We start from the raw sequence: 24,029 nt of genomic DNA on the forward strand, positions 1-24,029 counted from the left end.
ACCGCCAATAGAATCACTTCATTTTCCAAGCCTCGCTTAGCTCAGCTCTAGTGGAAAACAGTTTAGCGAAGCGACGTCATTCTACATTCAAAACAAGCGAGAAATGTGTGCGAAGGATGTGATGCGACGGATGTGTTGCGAGGACTGTGCTCCGAGGAATATGTTGCGAGGTTTGCGACGATTTCACAGCTGCGCAACGCATCCTCGCACCACAAATTTGCGCATTTTGACAGCTCCGCTACACTTCATCATACGAGACATTTACCTCACACAGCTCTGGTGGAAACCCCTACACATTTTGTAGAAATAAAAAGGTGTAAATTATAAATGGACTGTATTTTAAAGTTAAGTTAAACAAATTACCGCCATTATGCAGAAAGTTGAGGAGAAGAAGAAAAAAATACAGGCAACATACAAAAACTTAGGTTATAGTGTTACCATTAACATAAAAACGTTTTGTTATTTTTTTACTTATAATTATGCAGATTATATGAAATGAATGAATTTAAATCTTATTATTTATAAAATGAATTTTATACATTATATATTATAATTTATACACAGCCTATATACGTCCTACTGTTGGCCTCCCCTCAATCAACCGGAGGGGGTATGGAGCACACTCCACCACGCTGCTCCACTGCGGGTTGGTGGAGGTGTTTTTACGGCTAATAGCCGGGACCAACGGCTTAACGTGCCCTCCGAAACACGGAATCATCTTACTTTTTCGGACAATCAGGTGATTCAAGCCTGAAAGTCCTTACCAAACAAAGGACAGTCTCACAAAGTGATTTCGATATGTCCCCAACAGGAATCGAACCCGGACCTCCAGATCGTGAGCCTAATGCTATTTATTATATATTTGATGTTAATTAATTTAACACATTTCCACAGCACAGCTACACATCCTCACGACGCATTTTACTCGCACAGCTCTGGTGGAAAAGCAGCCTTAGAGATTGATCCCCAAATCGCGTGTGGATTGAACAATTCCGTCATATTTACTTCAGAAAACTTTCACACTTAAACAAGTATATAAAATTTCCAACACCGCGTTATTAAGCGATAGGGTCAAGGTCGATGAAAGAATTCACTTCTGAATAAAATTTAAAGTAATTTCGATTCATTATTAGATAATGTTAGGTTACGTTGAAAGTAAAAAGGTTTTTATAAAAAGTTTGGATCGATTGCCTTTAGATCGTCTGAAAACTTATGGCATTGGAAAAGAGTCAATTAAGTTCTAGTAGCCATTTTTGGTCTTAAGTGTAGTTTTCACTAACACATCACAGTTGGCTCGACCATCATAGATGGCGATACGGATCACCAATCACGTTGGTCTAACAGAAAGCTCCGTGGGGTGTAGGTACTTAGTTCACCTTGCGATGGATGTACCTCTGACAACCCCATTAGGATATCGTCGTGAGCTTAACATAAGCTTTATTTATAGTTTTATACGAAAACTAGTCGCAAAGACTACTTAAACCACTTCTGGCCAACGGAAAAATCGAAAACGAAGCCAAGCACAAATGAAACGTTATCATGGAGAAATAAAAAGGTAAGTGCAATACAGTGATCACTTGTGCAGTACAGTGAAGTGCTTGTGCTTGTATTGTGCTGAATTGATTTTTAGTTAATGGCCTTTGTGATCCACTTTTGAAGAAGATTGATTAGGTAGATTTTTTTTGACGTGATATTGTAGATTTGCCGCAGTTCGCATTAACTACTTAAATTGGCCGGACAAATTTGGAGCGCTGAAGGCTCTCACCCGGTACAACGTTTAAGACAACAGGCCTGAGGGTGCCCAGTTGGGCGCGAACCTCGGCTCAGGGCGTCGTCTGAGAGGAAAAATATTTGAAAGAATTAATCGACCCTAGTTGGTCGATAGCGATAAGCGCTGAATGAGGGAAATCGCCGACCACGCCGGCGGGGTCGGTATCGGAGTCCTGAAGTGTTTAGTGTCGCGAGCTGATTGGCCGCCTCTATGGCTAGAGTAATCGGGTCGTCGACTTACGTCCTTCGCACGCCGATACTTTCCAGTACCGTCCCTAAGCGGAATGTATTCGGAAGATTGATTAGGTAGAGAAAGAAGTTGTAGTAGTAGAGTTATCTATGCTTACCACTAGGCATAGTCGAGCCAACATACTTCGTCATTATAAAAAGTAAAGCGAGGTTCAACGAAGTCGTCCCAATAGTGGGTTCGGCAATCAGTCACTAACTGGTCAGACCTCTCTCCCATAACAGTATTCCCAAAAATCACGCCAGAACAGTTTCTTAAGAATTTCGTCGCTTGGCATCAAGACATTATCTGGAGGGGCAAACAGCCTTATATTTTTATCTAAATCGACTTATAACTTTAAAATTACTGTTAGAGAGAAAAGAATCGATCGACTTCATCATCATTAGCCCATTAACGTCCCCACTGCTGGGGCATGGGCCTTCCCCATGGATGGATAGGGAGATCGGGCCTTAAACCATCACGCGGGCCCAGTGCGGATTGATGGTTATTAACGACTGCTAATACAGCCGGGACCAACGGCTTAACGTGCCTTCCAAAGCACGGAGGAGCTCGAGATGAAAACTTTTTTTTTGTACATTGGCTTCCGTACCTCGATAGATCTAGTTCATACCGCGCATTAAAGCTATTATAAAATATTATCTATAATATGATGTGCTCCAGCCTATTTCGGCTACGGCGACTGCTTCAACTCCGACGTTCATGTGCTCGCATGTGGCTTTTATAGCCACATTATCTTATTGGAAAAATCCTCGCGCATAACGGGCATGTGAGCACACTATTTAAAACTCGCAGGCCTATCTTCGGAAGCAGTCATCTGCGCAGGAATACATATTATCTATATTATATTGAAATACTAGCGACCCGCCCCGGCTTCGCTCGGGTGCAATGCTGAGGAAAAAATGAAATTATTTACTACATCACATTAAAATCCTCAAAAATAATAGTATTTTTACACTGTTTAATGGATGTTATTATAATATATAAACATTCCTCTTGAATTACTCTATCTATTAAAAAAACCGCATCAAAATCCGTTACGTAGTTTTAAAGATTTAGGCGTACGGTTACGAGCATTAATATGTATACACTTTGGTACCATGTCAAATTACCTTTTTTGATAAATTGAACTGTAAGTCTCACTAAATGTCAAATATGTTAGTGCGACAGAGTCCTAAAGGGGGTACATTATATTGCTCATGACTGTACATATGGGTATAGGGATAGAAAAAGCGGCTTTATTTTATACTATGTAGTGATGATATGATAATCACTAATTGTACTGAACTAGTCTTTTAGTCTACAACGAAACGATCTCATTATACTTGGCAGCTATAATGATAGTAAGTACCTAAGTATTTGAGTTGATTTTTGTCTGAGTTTAATATCGAATTAAGTAAAACTTGTTTAGCTTAATGTGTCTTTAAAGCGAACGTTTTATGGAATCTATTTTATTAATAATGGAAAGTGGAATATAATACTTAATGTAAATCGCTTTGTTTACTGTTGGCCTATTTTTCAGTAAACCAAATGGGCTTTTCTTAATCCATTACAAACAAATGGATTTATATTTCTTGCGTTTATTCGCCAATAAATCTTTTATCGTGGCGTATTATTCGTGTCTCTAGAAGTGTTTAAGGCGATATTTAGGTCATTTTCATAAATATTCTCGGAATAATAATTTAAGCTTCTTTTACGATCCTGATCCTGCCGATTCCTGGGCAGACGTGGTAGCTAAAAAAAAAATTCGAAATATTCATTTTTCAAAATTGGCTTACAAAGTTATTGCTTTTTGAACGTCAAAAAATTAAATTAAAGCTTAGGTGGAAGAACGTTTGACTCTCACTGTCAGGTCGCAGGTTCGAATTTGCAGTACCCATGGGCTAACAATAGCTATGGGCTCACGATCGGTGCTTGAGCGTTTCGGCTCACGAGCCGGAGGGCCCGAGTTCGAATCCCGGTGGGGACATATCACAAAAATCACTTTGTGATCCCTAGCTTGGTTAGGACATTACTGGCTTCTTCTTCTATCGTGTGGATTGTGAGGTGGATTACCAACCCCATCAACCCTGGTGTCAGGGTTATTACTGAGCCGCCATAGGCCCCTGACATGACTCATGTAACGACTACGTACTTACATTAGTAAGTAATAACCGGGACTAACGGCTTAACGATACGGCTACGAATTACGGTTCAATAGTGGTGGTTCAATAGTAACCCTTCACCTCACAACCCACACGATTGAAGAAGATTCGGCAGTTACCATTTTCCAGGTGACCTTTGAACGGATCGATGAGGAAACTTTTCGACCTTAAAGAACAAAAAGTGCTATCAAGCGCGCCTGCCAATACCGCATCGAAATTGCCTTAAATTAAGTTCAAAAGTTAGCGGTAAATGATAGTCGAACGTATGACTCCAATACAATACAAAAACTCTTTATTACACTTAAAATAAAATTAAATATTAAACATACATACATACGTAAACTCACGCCTATTTCCCACCGGGGTAAGCAGAGACTACGGAATTCCATTTGCTTTGATTCTGTCACACTACTTACTTTTAATAGTTCTTATTTTTAATAATTTGCTATATATAGGGTGTTAGTGACATCGTAACGAAAACTTTGAGACTATGATTCTGAGTTGATATCAAATAGATTTTACTGTCGGAAAATTCATGAAAATTTTACTGTACTTATTTTTTAATTCTTTGCGACGCAAAATTTCACTTGATGTGAACTCAGAATCATGGCCTGAATCATTCTTTAAGTTTTCGTTACGACGTCACTAGCACCCTGTACATGAAATGAAAAAAAAGGTTTATTGAGCACAAAAAACACAAGATGGAACAAGTACATAAAAGCACTGTTCAGCCTTATTGCTTAAAATGTATTTTTCGTTCTAAATGTAATATTCTGGATTTCCAAAGTTGCCCTTAAAGCCTAATCTTCATACAATTATCTTCACGGTCTCACTCCCCAAATGTCTCCGATCCCCTTCAATATCGATGGGTGTCAATCAATCACCAGTATTCTCACCGAAGTATTGTTTTGGCAGCTCGCTTTCACGCCACTTTCCTTTTACACGGTGAAAAGAAACGTAATTTATTTTGTGATAATATATTATTACCTTGATCATGAATATTGTGGTGTATATAAACCAGACGTTGCTATCTTTTGTTGCATAGTAATCGTTAGGGTATCAATAATACGTAGTACGTACGGTCACGAGCAATAATATGTATACACTTTGGTACCATGTCACACTAACGTTTTTGGCAAATTGAACTGTAAGTCTCACTATATGTCAAATATGTTAGTGCGACAGAGTCCTAAAGTGGGTACATTATATTGCTCATGACTGTACTTGTACCTGGATTAATAACATCGTAACTAATTCTGAGGGAGGATGAAAATATATTTAAAGCTCATGTGAAGCTTACTTTATGCTATACTTAACCTAAATGATAAAAATGTCTGGTATTAAATGTGTTCCTCTAGATATTAAATAACTTGTAACGTACACCGTCATTGATTCAAAATATATATTATGTTGCTGTTGCAGTTTCTTGTCATTTCTTCCCCTCAGCCGTAACACCTTGCGAAATGACGTAAATTCAAAAATATTACATTGACCTTGAGGGATGATTTAGACCATAATTCTGAGTTGATATCAAGTGGAATAGGACTAGTAAAGATTATAATCTGTTTGTTCCCATAATCTGTACTAGTCCATTGCCACAGTATCCCGGTCCACTAACCCCCTACCCAATAGTCAACCCAAGTCACTGGACTTTAACAGCTATGGAGGACTATGGCGCCTGCTCGACCAATGTTAATAACAAAGATATAATGAGCTGACAATTATTAATAATAAACGTATCCAAAGTATATACGTAAAGTACGCAATATATACGTGTGAAATGTATACGCACTTTTCTTTCTTCCTCCACATTCATCAATCGCACACACACAGATTTTCAAAATTAAAAATAGTTTGCACAGATCTTGAACAACTATTTGTATTTATTTTTCAACCACATACGGTATTGGCATGTTCAGTGAACCAGCGAAGATTCGTTTTTTAAATCGTAACTTAAAAAATATTACTGTATTTAAAAATAAAGACCGCTTATTTCACTGTTAATTAAACAGTGACATATGCACACCACTAGCCACAAGCCTCTCACAAAAGAATCAATTTACTGAGCACTTCACTATAATCGCCCCGCCACTACAGCTCACTGCACTTGAAAGTTAATTTCTTGTTAATAAATTAATTTATATTTCAATTTATATCTCTTTTATTTTGCTTTTATGGTGCTTCTACGCCGGACTGTGAGCGTATAAGGCCAGTACGAGTTTTTCGCCGCGCGGCAGAAAAAAGCAGCGGCATAATGTCGCACTGTAATACTGTACCAAACAGTTTTAAATTGTGTTTCTCGGACTTGACGGTAGAGCCACCGCAGCGGCGCAGTATTATTACAGTGCGACATAATGCCGCTGCTCTTTTCTGCCGCGCGGCGAAAAACTCGTAGTGCGCGCCTGGCTTAATACATTTGTAAACCAAGGGGAGAAAGTGACCAATTACCAACGAGGACAGCCGAGGGCCTTCATACACACGAGTTATTCTATCGTGTGGGTTGTGAGGTGGAGTACCAAACCTCATCAACCCTGGTGTCAGGGTTATTATTGAGCCGCCAAAGGCCCCTGACATGGCTCATGTAACGACTACGTACTTACATCAGTAAGTAATAACCGGGACCAACGGCTTCACGTGCCTTCCGGATCACGGATCATCTTACTTTCGGACAATCAGGTGGTCAGCCTGTAATGACCTAACCAAACTAGGGTCCACAAAGTAATTTTGATGTTATATGTCCTCGTCGGGAATCGAACGCGGGACCTCCGTATCGTAAGCCCAACGCTCGACCACAGGACCACGGAAGACACACGAGTTGAGAATCGTACTTTCTCCCGAGTGATACTAAACCTTTAGCTCAAATTAGCTTCAAAACGTTTTTTTTTTTTCGATTCTGCTCCGTACCATGCAAGTCCCCTGATAGTTGCAGATTCCAAATACGTCCCGCTCACGGACGTTACTGAAAAGTATCGGCGTCCGAAGGAGGTGATATACGATCCCGATGACCCGATCACTCTAGTACCAGTTTTGCGTAACTAACGCGCGAGAATGCCAAGGTTGTGGCCGTAGCACTTCATCACGCTCAGACAATAGCAGGGTGGGGGCGATTGATTCCATTGTGCTTGTTCAGCCGGCGGCCAGTGCTGGCCGGATTTCCTGGTGCTCCACGAAGGAAATTAGCTTTAGAAAGTGATGAATACGAGTATTTATACCGTAAAAGTCACGTATGCTTGAAACCATGCAACGGGTAACTAAGCGGGCTGGGATCCCACCCCTCTGTCGTTCACAACTACTTACATTAAAAACAATATTGTATATTTAAAAAAAATAACTTCTAGGGCCCTGTGCCGAGGTTTTTCTGGCAGCTTCTTTTCTCCGGCTATACAGGTTGTGAGAAGCTGCAGTAGTTTTAGGCTTTAAACCATGCAACGGGTAACTAGAAGTAGGCTGGAATCCCACCCATCAGTCGTTCACAACTACATAAAAACAATATTGTATATTAAAAAAAATACTTCTAGGGCCCTGTGCCGAGGTTTTTCTGGCAGCTTCTTTTCCCCGGCTATACAGGTTGTTACAAGCTGCAGTAGTTTTAGGCGGATGAGACGTTCGTTATTTAAAAAAATACGATACAAAGTGTAACTATATTACCTATTCATCATTATCATATCACTAGCACTATCCCGTTTCTCACGGGATCCGCGTACCTAACCTGAAGATTTGACAGGTTAGGGAAGGGAAAACCAGCCCAATACAAGTTAGATCTCATATCTCCGAAAAGCATTTCGGGAATGTGGGTTTCCTTACGACGTTTTCCTTCACCGCTGAGCGCGTAACTTATTCAGATTCAGATTCTTTATTTGCATTGAACATAGGTACATAAAATTGGTGTTATGATCCAAACATGAATTCGAAAGTCATTGGTTTAGGCATGTGCTGGGATTTGAACCTGCGTCCTCACAATGAAAGTCAAGAGTTCTTCCAGCTGGACTACCACGGCTGTTGCCACGGCCTCATAATAATATGTCTGTTTTGTGCATATTTCAATTCCACTGGCTATGCTCTCGCGGGATCTCTCTATAATAACAAATCTAGTGCTCTTTTTTTATTGTTGATTTGTCGCAGATGGCATTAACTACTTGGCCGGACAAATGGGGAGAGCGGGCTCTTACCCACGCTCTGATACACGTGAACGAGTCTCGTACGTTCTATTTCGGCCGTGTATGCAGTAATTAATCTTCTTTTATCGTGTGGGTCGTCAGGTGGATTACCAACCCCATCAACCCTGGTGTCAGGGTTATTATTGAGCCGCCATAGGCCCCTGACAAGACTCATGGAACGACTACTTACTTACATCAGTAAGTAGTAATCGGGACCAACGGCTTAATGTGCCTTCCGAAGCACGAATCATCTTACTTTTAGACAATCAGGTGATTAGCCTGTAATATCCTAATCAAAGGGATCACAAAATGATTTTTGTGGTTTGTCCCCACCGGGATTCGAACCCGGGACCTCCGGATCGTGAGCACAACGCCCAGCTACTGGACCACGGAGGCCGCGGTGTGCAGTAATTAATGAACAAGTATGTTACATTCTCAAGGGAATGTTATAAGCTCCATATGGCCGTGTTCTCTCTCATACTCGCTGACCAGGCTCCCAAAGCCATAAATCATATGGAATATTAAATTTGGCTCAAGACATTTTATGTAGAAGTTCCTAGTATAGGAAATGTGTACTATCTTTAACAGGACAAACATATTTTAAACATATTTAGCGCCCTGCTTTTATTAGCAATGCACACTCCATGAAGGTAGGTACAAGTAGATATGGGTGTTAGTGACACCGTAACGAATACTGACCGAGGACTAACTGGAATTTCCCGTCGGAAAATTCATGTTTTTTTTGTGTGTTTTTAAGTCATTATTTTCAATTCAATACTTTTGCAACGGAAAATTCCACTTGATATCAACTCAGAATCATGGTCTGAATCATCCCTAAAAAGTTTTCATTACGATGTCACTAACACCCTGTATAAACTTTAGTAGCTATTGGTCAGTTAAACACCGCAATCAATCTACTACCTAATTTCTTCCCTACTTTAATCAATCAATCGTCCCTGTCCTTAAGGGATAACATTTTCATTAGATCAATCCCCACCGGTACCGAGTAATTTTAAGAAAAAACTGGAGAATGGGATTCGAATTTGCACTTATTAGGATGAATCGATGTTGTACTTACAAGAAGGTAGTTTCATAACATAACATAACAAATACTTTAAATATTGCACAAACAGGAAAAAACAAAATACATAACAAAAGCGAAATAGAATTACAAAAGAGGCCAACGGCGGCGGGGCAGCGGGGGGTTTCCAACTAGTCAAATCAGGTACTTTTTTACTAAACGTCAAAACCTTTAAATCACAAAAAAGATTGAGTTGAGATTCTAATAAATCGTCAAATGCGTATTTGAAATAAAAAGAAACAAAAAATCATTCGTCTAATTCCAGCCATTATTTTCAAAGAACACTTCACCTTCAGAAGCGACGTCACAGATGAAATACCTAACCTACATAGGTATATTTACAACAAGTGTGTAGGTACAAAAGTCTTTAAGGACCGCAAATGAAACAAGAGTAAGCGGGAATGCCAAATGCCCGAATTATGCTTTGAGGCGATTCAGGACGCAACACTGTGCTATACTTGAAACGCAGAGTGGAATGGAAATATATTTCTTTCTCCTTTTATGTACAGTCATGAGCAATATTATGTACCCACTTTAGGGCTCTGTCGCACTAACATATTTGACATTTAGTGAGACTTACGGTTCAATATGTCAAAAAAGTTTATGTGACATGGTACCAAAGTGTATACATATTAATGCTCGTGACCGTAAGTGCTACGTAATGAGGACTTTCCAAGTCTCGTTCCCTACAATAAATAGAAATGGCGCTGTAAAGATTTACCTTCGTTAACTTTCTAATTTTATGGATAAAAGACATATTATGCATCTTTTATCCTTGATTTTGGGTATAAATTATGACCCCTTTTATTACACCCAGGCCCAACTGGGCACCCTCAGGCCTGTTGTCTTAAACGTTGTACCGGGTGAGAGCCTTCAGCGCTCCCCATTTGTTCGGCCAAGTAGTTAATGCCATCTGCGGCAAATCTACAATAAGTAAGTCACGTCAAAAAAAAATACACCCAAGCACAATTACTTCTTCAACCCATTATTATTCTGATCAAAATAAAGATAAGCAATATAGGTAGCTATGCTTCGGCCATAACATTGTATTTTTGAATAATTATAATCCTGAATAATGAGAAAATAGTTAAAACCACCTACATAAATAGGGCTTTCCTTTACACAGACAGTCAGACAGTTTAGACAGTTTTTTGCATTGCACACTTACTTTTAGGTATATGCGCAAATGTCAAATTGCAATATTGCTTTCTTAGATGAATTGCTTCGATGTGGCCATTTTAATCCCCCAGGATTGAAACTAGCGTGTCTAATGCGATGTTTTATGAACAAAAATCACATCCGAACGTTTTCTCAGAAAGGCGCTTAATGTGGTTTTCACGATAAATCGACGTAATGGGGATCCCTAAGAGCTCTCAGCCACTAACTCCACATTACCTAATTGCCAATTATAGTAAGAATACCACTCTATAAAATTGGTGACTCTACCAATGAGCAGTTAATTCCAACTCTATTTTATTTGTCAGCAGGTGTCATTATTAGCTATTTCAGCAGTTTAGAATTGCAAAACAGTAATTTAGTACGCATTAAAGCGACTGTAATCTTTGAAGTCACCACCATTTACATAGTACGGTCACGAGCATTAATATGTATACACTTTGGTACCATGTCACATTAACTTTTTTAACAAATTGAACTGTAAGTTTCACTAAATGTCAAATATATTAATGCGACAGAGTCCTAAAGTGGGTATTATATTGTTCATGATTGTGCATACTGAAACTCTAATAATTCCAATAGGCTAGTTTCCTGCTAATCAAATCGGCGACACCAAACACTTCAGGGCCCCGATACCAACCCCGCCGGCGTCAAAGATTTCCCTCAATCAGTGCTTATCGCTATCGACCTTTAGGGTCGATTAATTCTTCAAATATTTTTCCTCACAGACGACGCCCTGAGCCGAGGTTCGCGCCCAACTGGGCACCCTCAGGCCTGTTGTCTTAAACGTTGTACCGGGTAGTTAATGCCGTCTGCGGAAAAACTACAATAAGTCACGTCAAAAAAAGGCAATATTTGATACTTTAGCTGTTTTAACAGCCTCCGTAGTACAGTGTTTAAAGAACTAGACCACGGAGACTGAAGGCTTCTTAAACAACTTCAACATCGTTAATTTAAGAGCCACGCTCTTGTCGGTGTAGCATTCTCCACCCTTGTCTATCAAAGGCCACTTCCTTGATTTCAAAACAAACCTCTTACTCAGTTTTACTCCGCACACCCAGTAGTATAGCCCAGGTATTTCCTAGTAAATAATTACTGATCCCAAGATATCTACATGGTAGGACTGAGATATCTACATTTTCTGTATAATGTACCTACCTTACTGTTTTGTTTTCTGACCCGTGAGCCGTGATAGCCCAGTTGGTAGAACGCTTGACTCTCAATTTGAAGTGACAGGTTCGAATCCAAGCACAGGCCTAAACCAATGATTTTCGAATTTGTTTAAGAATTCATATTTAGATCATAAAACATCGTGAGGAAATCCACACTCCCGAGAAATGCATTTCGAAGGTATGTGTCCTAACCTACATTGGGCTGGTTTTCCCTTCGCGGGTTACAAGGTCAAACAGGTAGTCGCTTATGTAAAAAACCGGACCTGTCAAATCTTCAGGTTAGGTAAGCGGACGCCGTGGAAAAAAAAGGATATCGTTAGGGAGGTGATGACAGTTTTGTTTTCTGACAATTTATTTGTTTCAATGGGAGAGCGGGACCTACAAACACAGGCTGTGCCGCTTTTTTTTATTATTATTGAATACAACGAAAAATTGACAAAACAATTAAAATAACACCGCTAAACCCCTCACGGGTTTGTCTTGGCACTATAATCCGCTTACAGTTTCTTAAAAATAAATAGAAAAAAAATAATATAAACCGACACGGTATGACGGCGGTGGAGACCCCAATCCACCAGTAGTTAAGACTTTATTGTAAAAAAAAAATAAACATTTTATATTTAATTTTCCTCTCGTTTTTCTTTTTTAAATAACTTAAACATACCTAACTAATTTCACAAAGGCCAGAGGCCAGAAAATCGCCAACGCCACGTTTACAACTTCACAGCCAATTTGACTCATGAATATTTGATCATGACTGACTTACTTGGGCATATTTCTTCATACATAATGAATGACAATTTTGTACGCTCGTTTACTACGAAAACAGGTGGGCTTACAAATGTATACTTACTTAGGAAGATTATATCGTGAAATATATTTTTATATGAGCCTAAAAAACATGGTTCTATTTTCTAATAGAGATATTTCTCGGGCTATCTTATAACGTATAAGCCTTCTCTAGGTACATTTGAGGTGTTTTTTTCTTACATAAGTGGCCATTGCACTCCCCCCACCCCCATAGACCGGGGTGATTCAACTGTTACCGGAGACCGGAGTGATACAACTATTACCGGTGGCCGGGGTGATTCAACTGTTACCGGAGACCGGAGTGATACAACTATTACCGGTGGCCGGGGTGATTCAACTGTTACCGGTGGCCGGGGTGATTCAACTGTTACCGGAGACCGGAGTGATACAAAATGTCCCTCACGCGTATTTCCCATCGGAGTAAACAGAGGCTATGGAATTCCATTTGCTTCGATCCTAACACACTTCTCTTGTTTCCTCCACATTCATCAATCGTTTCATATACGCACGCCGGTTTAGACTAGGTCGTACGTACTACACCTTTTCTAAGGACATCCCTAATTTGGTCAAATATTAGCAGTATTAATACGTATTCAGAAATGCGATTATTGCCGATAGATATTAAGAAAATAAAACCACTGTACATAAACTTATGCTCGTGATCCCTTATAGGGTGGGCACAAGCAGTCAGATTGCAACTTGCAGCCATTTTTAGATGCGAAGTTCAATAATGAAAAATAACGAACCCTATTTTTGTTACAGTTTTTCTTTTTTTTTTTAATAGTCCTCGACGTGCTTAGGAAACTCACAAAGAGAAAATTAAATCGAAAAAAAAATCTAACTGAACGGGACTTGAACCTGCAGCTCTTGTCAAGGCGGGACGAGCTTGTTAACAATTACACCACCGGGTCCTCCTCCTATCCGTGGGAAATTATTTCGATCTATGCATCGTCTTGTTTTTGTTTCTACTTCGCAAGGCGTTATGGTTGAGGAAAAAAACAGACATGGAAATTCAGTATTTGCGGATAAACTTAAGTATAACAATGTAACAAGCTTACTCATTTCAAAGTATGTCACTGTCAGTGGTACCCGCGAAACAGAGCGCAAGAACGAAACTTTTTAATTAAAATTTCAAAATTTAATTAACAATGTGTCCATGTCGAGACCTGTTCGAACGCGACAGGAGCTGTTTCAGTCTGTTTCATCTTGTTTAGTAGCCTAGCTAGTTTAGTAGCCTGTTAGGTAATTAATGACCTCGGAAAACTAACGTAACTTTAAGAACAATATCTCAAGTTACTGCCAAAGTGGGTGCGTGTTTAATTTTCCCTGGAGGTGTTACTAACGGAACTCATTTGGTACTTGAACGTTTAATATTATTATACAAACAACACAACAGTCTATGGCCATATTCATGTCCCCAATGCTAGACAAGTGTGCTGTTTGAGCATAGCTTGGAGTATACTCCAAGTACTGTTTTTGTTTTCTTTTTTGACGTAACTTATTGTATGTAGGCATGGCCGGGCTAATAAGGAGCGCGGAGAATTTTCAAAAAAAATACATAACAGTCCTGAAGGTGCCCAGTGGGGCGCAAACCTCTTAGTCAGGGCGTCGTCTGAATATTATGTTTGAAAGAATTAGTCAACCGATAGCGATAACTACTGATAGAAGGAAAGCGTCGACTTTTGTTGTCGCGAGCTGAGTGGCCGCCTCTATGACTAAAGTAGTCGGGTTGTCAGGATCATATACGAAGAATAATTAATTTTATAAATTTCATCCCCAACTACGCTACCCAACTGTGGTTTGGAAAATCTCCCAGACCCCAAGTGAAATAGAAAAATAGTAGAGGAACATATTGTAGTAAAAAAAATTGTTCATTTTATTTGTGTAATCTGTTCAAACCCAAATAAAGGACTCGAAAATACTTCTAGTGTGAAATTGACGAGATCAGAATTGATAGTAACGGTGTCTTTGTCAGACTTACTTTGAAGTTAATTGTAGAGAAACTGCTTTACCTTACGATACTTATAGTAACTTCAGTCAACACGACTTGTTAAGTAAAACGATATCCCCTTGTGCGGCTTAAGTTAGCTTGAGTAGCCAGGAAGCCAAAGAACCGGAGAGTTGTCTTAAATTGCATCACATTATGAGATAAGATCGCTTTTGTGTTCAACCACGGTAGCGGAAATGTGCAGTTTTCATTACCACAGTTGGCCCAACCATTATAGACCACGATTCGGCTCACCACCTTTGACTTAATCTAACAGAAAACTCGGTGTGATGTGGGTACTTAGTTCATCTTGCAATGAATGTACCTACCTCTGACTATCCCAATTGGAAAGTAGTCGTGAGCTTGTATTCTTACTGTGGCAGAACTGAACCAAAGTAGAGAACTTGAAAGGTTAATCGAATGCAGCTATTAAGGCCTTGCGCCAGTGCACAAGCTGTGAAATGCATCCCAAAAATCCATAAATTGAGTCTATGGAAGCAATCTATTTTTGTCTTACCTTTTTGATGTGGTTTCTTGTAGGTTTGCTTTGGATGGTTTGATCTGTCTTGGCCGGATTTGTCCTACGGGGTTTCATTAAAATGCGTGGCAAAGAAATCTTTCTTTACAGATGCCCACCTTTTGTTATATCTATTTTTGCCATGTTTGTGTGTACAATAATGGATCTAATGAACATAGTTTGGTTTTATGAGGCATCATCTCTTTTTCGGATGATGATACATAACACTGCACCGCAATTAATTACTGATAAGCAGATACCTTTTCTCTGTCCATCTTATTATCGTCTATTACCCTATCAAACGCCGGTAAATTGTAAGTCAAAGTAGAAAATTAAATATGAAAATTTATAAATTAATTATTCTTCAAGACATTAATTTGTTCGTAGTATCAAAATATACCCTATCAACAAAGGTTTTCGCTGCCTTTTCCAAAAGTACTCGAACTCGCAACTAACTTTAGTTTTCGGAAGTGAGTATGATTATTTTGAAATGACGATATTTTAATAGGTGTTCAGTAACATCAATTAAATTGATGACTTGAGTATTAGAAATACCCAGAATTCTGATTTCAGGGAAATCAAATCTGAAATCAATAAAATCGAGTTTCAAGTTTCCAAACCATTTATAAACATCAACTCGAATAACAAAACAAATCCGAATACCTCGAATTCCGTGCGGACTTAGAAGCAAATTGTCAAAATGTTTAGTATAGAATTAGACTCTTCTTCTCCAAGTAGCAAAATAACCTGAATACAAACAATTATAAATATTTAAACCTGCTACCACTTACCGTCATAGACAACTCCTCTCACCAGCTCTTCAGTATCGAACACAGGGTGACTGACCGTCAGGTTAACATCACTATCCAACTCACTAACCGTCACGATATCTTCACTAACACTCGGAGTTCTAGCGAAGGCACACGCGTCACCAAGTTCCACTTCACTAACAGTAGTCACCTCTGTATCTTCAGTCGTCGTTTCATCATACGATTCTGGTTCACTGGTCACTTCTACTTCTATTTCATCAGATTTCGTAATATTCGCTTCTTCGGGTGGCCCCGGAGACCGGCCCGGGGCGGGGTCACCACTCGGTAAACTCGACGTCGAGCTATAAGGCAATAAGGCAAGAATGAACAGCATCGTCAACAGGTTCAACGAATGTCGCTTCATCTTGAATTTGGTCGGGTTGTGCCGTTTTGTCTGCCACTGCTTCAAACGGCGGTGCATTATTGTGGTTGGTGGCATCTTTACATGATGTACGTCATTGTAGGTTTTGATTTGATACTGTTCATGGTGATTTCACGATTTGCGTATCTGGAACAATGAGCAAATGGTTAGCATGAGGTTAGATTTGGCGTCAACATAGATATAGCTCAATCAGAACGTATCAGATATGCAAATAATGAGATAGATAGATCATCATCTCCCTAGCAATATCCCGTTTAATACAGGGTCCGCTTACCTAAAACTGAAGATTTGACAGTTCCGAAATGAAATAGATAAAAATCTTTAATTAAGTAGATCTTAGTTACTTTGTAAGTATAAAATTGACTATACTGTATATGACACATTTCTTGCTACCTAGAAACATTTTCCTTTGCCACTAACTTCACATTCAATAAAGAAATAATTTATCAGTAAAAAATATCTACAAACGAACTGGCAAACGGCCCAAAGTTGACATCATCAATTAGTTACAACAAAAATAGTGTTAAAGAAGAGGAAAACACGTTCAGAACGAATCAGCTAATTATCCGCCCCCCTCAGATCCACTTTAATCTGATCTTCAAATAGCAGCATCAATCATGATTGTTTTCGCAAACATGTTTTCAAGGGACGGGAAAGAATATTTTCGGGCAGAACTAATAGATTGCTTTGGACGGCTGTGTGTGAATACGCCTGTTTAGGGTACGTTCCTGTTGAAGCGATGCAGGGAAGAGTGCAGATTAACAGAATTAAGGCAACTGCAGAAAGCGATAGAAAAGCCGCTCTGTCGCTCTTTTGCTTGCTGTGATTAGTCGATCGCTGTATGCTTCCGCAGATCTAACACAACCTTTGCGGAGTGAAGAATGATATACTTAGATAAGAAAAAGATTTAAGTTCTTAGGTCTCAACTTTTGCAAAGTCATGATTATCATTCAATTGGACTAAAGTAAATATTATTCGTATCTTGTGTGTGACACTGTTAACACTACACAATTAACGTTCCATAACTAATGCAAATAGAAAACGTAATACATAATATAATTTTATCTTATCTAACATAGACATACATTGGTGCTGATTTTAGTACACACCATCTAATTTTATTTCAAATTATATCTGTCATTTTCTTATCCGCCAAAAAGGCTTTCCTTTTCGGACGGGTGATAGGCAGGCATAGACTTTATGAAACACGTGCAGGCAGAAATTCAAAAAAGCCTTCCAAAATTGTAAATTGGTCTATAACCCGACAGAATTCAGTTGACAGCACGCGTCAACAGGTTGCATATCAGCGAGATGCCTATTTTATTCGCCTGGGCTATTCATTTATTCACTCATTCATTTAACAAATGTCAATCATCTGTCCCTTTTCGGCGGATACAATAATAACTGAAAATAAAATTAGTGGGTGTCTGCAGGGATTGAGGGTATTGTTACTACCATTTATTGCGATATTCTTAGAAATGAAATCTGCTCCGTGCCCGTGTAAAAAACTAAAACTGAAGAATCGTTTCTTAAAATGAGTTACACTATACCAACACCTATTTTCACAGACACCAGAACATGATGAAACATCTTTTGAAACGGAAAATCAGCTTATACTTACCATGTAAATTTTTAAAATCTTAAACATAGTATAAAAGCAAGACAAGAAATCGATGCAGCTAAAAAGCGATAATATTTTTGACTAATGTCACTTCTTTGCTTGTGAGGATGATCCACCGCACCAGAGATTACTGAGAATTCACAACTACAAAATTTAAAATGGAAGACATCATTGAAGATTTCATTTGTTTTCTTTTTTGATATTGTTTCTTATTTATTCATTCTGGATCTCAGCCACATCAAACATTGTGTGTTTATTATTATAGATAGTGGTACAAATATAATAAAATCTATGCCCTTGCGTAGTTATTCTTTATTTTATGCTTTAAATACTTAAACTGTCTTTATCGTACGTTGACGGATATGTAATTATGAGTTTGTCAAGACTGTGATTATAACAAGTTACGTTACTTGTGAAATAATGAAAAATATTTAATTACAAATTTACACAAATTTATAATTACTCCACTTCTGGATAATGTTTGTTGAAATTTAACACCACAGCAAATACAAAACAAATCTTTATAAATACTGTAATCTTGTTAAATAATAATATTGTATAATGTAAAGAAGTTTATTTCAGTCGCAATTGTACAACCAAGTAAGTCGGTGTCTATTTATTTGTCGAAAATAATACATTCATAATTTGTGCAAAATGAAAGATGACACGAGACTTTGCCTTAAAGATACGGAACCAAACAACGATAAAATCTTAAAAAACTACGCAGAATGTATTGCAAAACGTGAAAAATTTGTTAAATATGATATAACGGTAGCTAAAATAACAAAAAAAGGAGATGGATATCTAGCAACTCCTTACGAAATTGATATAAAAGGAGCAACTGCCGACGGAGAAAAGGAGGTCAACTTATTTGTGAAGAATATCATTGCAAATGATACGTTTGGTGGTTTCTTTTCTATTAAAGAAGCATATAATCGAGAATGCTATTTTTATAAAGAGCTTTCGAAGATTTTCAGCCAGTTACAAGAAGGTAAAGTGCCTAAAGGAGATAAACTTAATATGGTTAAAGGCTATGAAGAATCTACTACAGAAGCTATCATTATGGATAATGCAACAAAAAAAGGTTACAAAACTCTCAACAGAATGGAAGTCGTCGCCCCTTTGAAATTCATAGAACTAGCATTGGAGCAACTTGCGAAAATTCACGGCTTAGGTTTCGTAATTCATGAAGAAATGCCAGAATATTTTAATGACAATATAGCTATTAAAGAATTTCCTATGATATTTAATGAAGAATGGAAAAAGATAGCAAGATCTGCAATAAATATAACGTTAAAGAATCTAAACCCAGTGCCGAGGAAGAAAGCTGAAGGGTTTGTTCCAAAGATTTTAAGCAAATTAGAAGAGTACTATAAAGAGAAATCTTTGATACGCACTCTTTGTCACGGAGATTTCAGAGTCATGAACTTACTGATGAAAGAAATTGTAAGCTATCCTTATTTTTAGCTCATATTAATAAAATATTATGCATGATTTATAAGATAGATTTTCATTCGTTAATATCTACTTACTAAAATCTTCAAATTCTAAACCGTTTTTTATTCTTTTCAGAATGGTGAAGTAACAGAAGTTATTCCAATTGACTACCAAATAATATACTATGGATGCCCTGCAACAGATGTACTGTATTTATTGTATGGAAGCACAGACCTTAATCTCCGAAAACAACATCATAAACGCTTAATCAACTTATACTATGACACTTTGTCAAGATTTCTAAAATATTTTGAAATCGACGTCAAAGACGTTTACCCAAGGAAAGAATTTGATGCAGCGATTGAAAGGAGATCAGAGTTTGGTCTAATGATGGCTCTTTATTTCTACCCCCTCTTCTTTGCCCCTGATGATGATGTCCCAGAAATAACAGAGGATTTTACAACTAAACATTATAAGTTAGATAGTGAAATTATGAAGAAGGTCGAAGAAATCATTGAAGAATTTGAAGAAGCGGGCCTATTGTGACTTATTTATTACTATTACTGTGGCTATGGAGTTCCTTTTCTTATAAAGCTGAAACCACATAAGTACGACTTGCGTATTGTATCGGCGTATGTGATTGAGGTAGTGTATTATGGCCACATCCAAATGTTACACCGTGTGAAACCAACTTTATTACGTCACGTGTTAGAATGTCACATACCATTAGGAACCTAGCTGCCAATCCTTTCGTATTATTTGTAGATCTGTCTATTTTAATCTGTGGCCCAATTATATGGGGTGTTATTGACATCGTAAAGAATACTGAGTGAAATTTCCTATCGGTAAATTAATGAAAATTTTAGTGGTTTTTTTTTTTTTCATATTTTGAGTTTCATACTTTTGCGACGGAACTTTTTTACTTGATATCAACTCAGAATCATGGTCTGAATCATCCCTCAAAGTTTTCATTACGATGTCACTAACACCCTGTACATCTGATTAATTATCGATACAATCACGAGTATATAATTGTTCTGTCACTTTATTGTTAAGTACATGTTTTGTACATTTTTATGAATTTCCTGTTTAATGATTTTTATTGTTATATTTTGACGTCCGAATAAAGTATAAGAAACAGATATGATTTTTAACGTTGTACGTCTTGCACAATTTCACTCATCATTTAATATATTGCTGGACAATTTAAATAAAATAAGTGGATTACCAACCCCATCAACCCTGGTGTCAGGGTTATTATTAAGCCGCCATAGGCCACTGACATGACTCATGTAACGACTACGTACTTACGTCAGTAAGTAAGTAGTAACCGGGACCAACGGCTTAACGTGCTTTCTGGAACATCTTACTTTTTCGACAACCAGGTGATCAGCCCGTAATGTCCTAACCAAACTAGGGATCACAAAGTGATTTTTGTGATTTGTCCCCACCCGGAATAGAACCCGGGACCTCTGGATCGTGAGCACATCGCTCAACCACTGGACCACAGAGGTCGAATTGCTTTGATGTGGCCTTTTTGACCCCCCAGATCAACGTTTGGGTTGTCCACAACTGGTTTAACTCAAATGTACGTTTGGGGGCAGATATTAATAAGCAGCACTTAGCTAAGGTCCAGAAAATAATACCGAAAATTAATATGTTAAGGTCAACACCGTCTTTTATCTATCTTGACCATTTTGACTGAGAATACTTCACATACATGTGGGAATGAAAGTTTATTATGAACGTGATGTGTGTGAGGTGAAGTTTATGAACGTGTCCTGAGGGGGAGTGAGAGGGGAGAGAGGAAGGGGAAGGAAGATGGCGACGGGTAGATTTCAAAGCGCGGGTGCGCTGTATAAGATTAGAAAGGAAGTGAAAAATATAAGAAACCTTAAAGTGTTTTTGTTTCAATTTTACCTCCACCACCCTACATACATAACTAACTACTCACGACGATATCCCTTTTGCTTTGCATGTCAACTATTTAATGTTAACAACTAGGGTAAGAGCGAGACATCCCCAACCCAAGCATTAACCTTGCTTGCTGGGTTTGCCTCATAACTATATGTTGTTTAAAACAAGAAATAAACACTTTTTTATTTTCATCATCGTTAACGTCCCCACTGCTGGGGCACGGGCCTTCCCTATAGATGGATGGGAGATCGGGCCTTAAACCATCACGCGGGCCCAGTGCGGATTGATGGTTATTAACGACTGCTAATGCAGCCGGGACCAACGGCTTGACGTGCCTTCCGAAGCACGGAGGAGCTCGAGATGAAAACTTTCTTTTGTGGTCACCCATCCTATGACCGGCCTTTGCGAAAGTTGCTTAACTTCAACAATCGCAGACCGAGCGCGTTTACCGCTGCGCTACCGAGCTTTTTTTTTATTTATTTACGAGCTATTTTTTATTTTATTTTATTTATTTATTATCCCAATCAGTCAGAGGTCTATAATGAAGCCGGGATTCGAACCGGCTCCCCGATTCAGAATCAAGCCGGTGAACTATTATTTTAATTACTGAGAATAAATACTTTATATTATATTCTAGTTATGAATATTTAAAGGTGTGTTTAATTCTGTTCAAAGCACAGAAGTATCCCCTCAAGGGCCAGACGAGTAGATTGTTCGTGACCGTTTATAGAATTAACTGTGAAGTTTCCCGTTCTTCTAATTTAATTAACTCCCTCCCAGGTGGTTGAATGTTAAAAGTAACTATCTAATAATTTAATAGACTATTTTTTCTTTGTTTAATGAAGGATAATAGAATTACGAAAGCAATGTAATAAAAGCGATTTGTGGTAGAGCTGGCAGAGGAAAATCTAGAAAGACGTACATGGTCCAAATTGGAGATGTCCTTAGAAAAGGTTTAGTACGATCTACTCTGAACCGGCTGCGGCGTGTGTGATACGATTGATGAATGTGGAGGAAGCGAGAGAAGTGTGTCAAGATCGAAGCAAATAGAATTTCATTATCTGCTTACCCCGGTGGGCAAAAGGCATCAGTTTATATATGTTTTTTTGTTTAAATTGATATTTTTTTTTATCGTTAAGTGGGATACAAGGGTGATGCTATGTTATATGTTAAATTTAGGCTTGGCTTGGATGTTTTTGAAGGGAGATAGTTGAAGAGAGTGACATGGGTCTATTTTTCCCTAAAATAGGGAGTGGCAGTTTGCATGGAACACACTATTTCTGACTAAACTAACAGACTAACTAAGCTAATTGTTAATTATGGAACTTTTCTCATTTTTTAAGGCAGGAAGTTAAAAATTGGTAAATAAAAAGGAACCGTGTTACCAATTTAACGCGAGCGAAGTCGCGGCCAAAAGTTAGTATTTAACACGTATCGGTTATACATAAACAGCCTATATACGTCCCACTGCTGGGCACAGGCCTCCCCTCAATCAACCGGAGGGGGTATGGAGCATACTCCACCACGCTCCAATGCGGGAGGTATCAGTTATAGTATATGGGTCATTCTTCTTTTTTATCGACAATAAGAAGTCATTTTCTCGTTATATCGGATTTAACATCTTTCATTATAACGGCAATAAATATTTAAAAAACATCATATAGAGATGTGTCTGTAGAGGAGTATTTAGTGTCTCTCTTTATCTTGGTAATATACTGTTCCTTGCAGGCGCATTGCAAAATATATTGTGACAGAGTGGCCCTTTTCATCGGAGACAGCATTTCGATTTACCACTCTGTCACAGAATTTTGTGAAAAACAACCAAGCTACGTTAATCACTAATCGAGGAACCGATTAGTATTTCGCTAGTATTTTAAGAATAATAAGAGAACTATATTTTTGGACAGTGGAAAGATTAAATAAAATTCTAAAACATATAACATAGCAGAGCGAAGGACAGATCATTGTCGATAAAAAAGAAGAAATAGGGGGCAAGCCTATTGCCACTAACCGGGCACAAATTCTGGAAACCACGTGATATCTTTTATCTAATATCCAAACTAAAATTCAAACTCATAATTTATATCACAAATAACTATTTACAAAAACTTTACAAAAAAGGTTATTATAAAGTTAGTGATTATTTAGAAGATATGAATGCATGGGATTAACTGTCTGAGAACTGATATTAGGCAGCTAAATTACTCAATTGTATATCAATATTTTATGTTTATTTTTATTTTTTTTAAAGAACGTCTACGGCCCTGTGCCGAAGTTTTTCTTGCAGCTTCTTTTCCCCGGCTATACAGGTTGTGAGAAGCTGCAGTAGTTTTAGGCGGATGAGACGTTCGTTATGTAAAAATTGACGATTCAAAGTGTAACTATGTTACCTACTGAATAAAGATATTTTTGAATTTGAATATAATGAACAACCATTTGGATGATAATCATTAATCATTAATTTATTCTTATGATTACAAATTCATTACATCTAATTACATTGCTTTTTACATAAACGTTAGAACACGTGCATATATCATTTGGTAGATAGATCGTAGATCTTATACATAGTTACATTTACAATTATATTAAAAATATTCTTATAAGTTAATATAACAATAGTTTTTACAAGCTTCTTCTTCTTCTATCGTGTGGGTTTTGAGGCGAATTACTAACCTCATCAACCCTGGTGTCAGGGTACACCAAGGTTGATGAGGTTCCAGGGTTTACAAGCTTACTCGCTAAGATGGTATTGGTGCTAATCCCTGCAGACGCAATCTAATTTTATTTTAAGTTATACCTGTC

General features: G+C 38.1%; 3 protein-coding genes across 3 annotated transcripts in view; 2 read left to right on the plus strand and 1 right to left on the minus strand.

The window, feature by feature from the left end:
* LOC126372647 (uncharacterized) overlaps positions 1-16,306 on the minus strand; it is a 302,389-nt gene extending 286,083 nt beyond the window's left edge. The window contains exon 1 of the mRNA XM_050018495.1: positions 15,850-16,306. Within this exon, the coding sequence (XP_049874452.1) occupies positions 15,850-16,306 (457 nt within the window). The remainder of the gene's footprint in view (positions 1-15,849) is intronic.
* LOC126372447 (N-acetylneuraminate 9-O-acetyltransferase) overlaps positions 1-24,029 on the plus strand; it is a 397,639-nt gene that overhangs the window by 307,535 nt on the left and 66,075 nt on the right. The window lies entirely within an intron of this gene.
* On the plus strand, positions 18,453-20,418 carry LOC126372511 (uncharacterized). Its single transcript, XM_050018312.1, has 2 exons — positions 18,453-19,316; positions 19,443-20,418. Exons 1-2 carry the CDS (start codon positions 18,525-18,527, stop codon positions 19,851-19,853), a joined length of 1,203 nt encoding a protein of 400 aa, XP_049874269.1. The 5' UTR covers positions 18,453-18,524; the 3' UTR covers positions 19,854-20,418.

The sequence above is a fragment of the Pectinophora gossypiella genome, chromosome 14 (assembly GCF_024362695.1).
Source record: "Pectinophora gossypiella chromosome 14, ilPecGoss1.1, whole genome shotgun sequence".
Taxonomy (NCBI): Eukaryota; Metazoa; Arthropoda; class Insecta; order Lepidoptera; family Gelechiidae; genus Pectinophora; species Pectinophora gossypiella.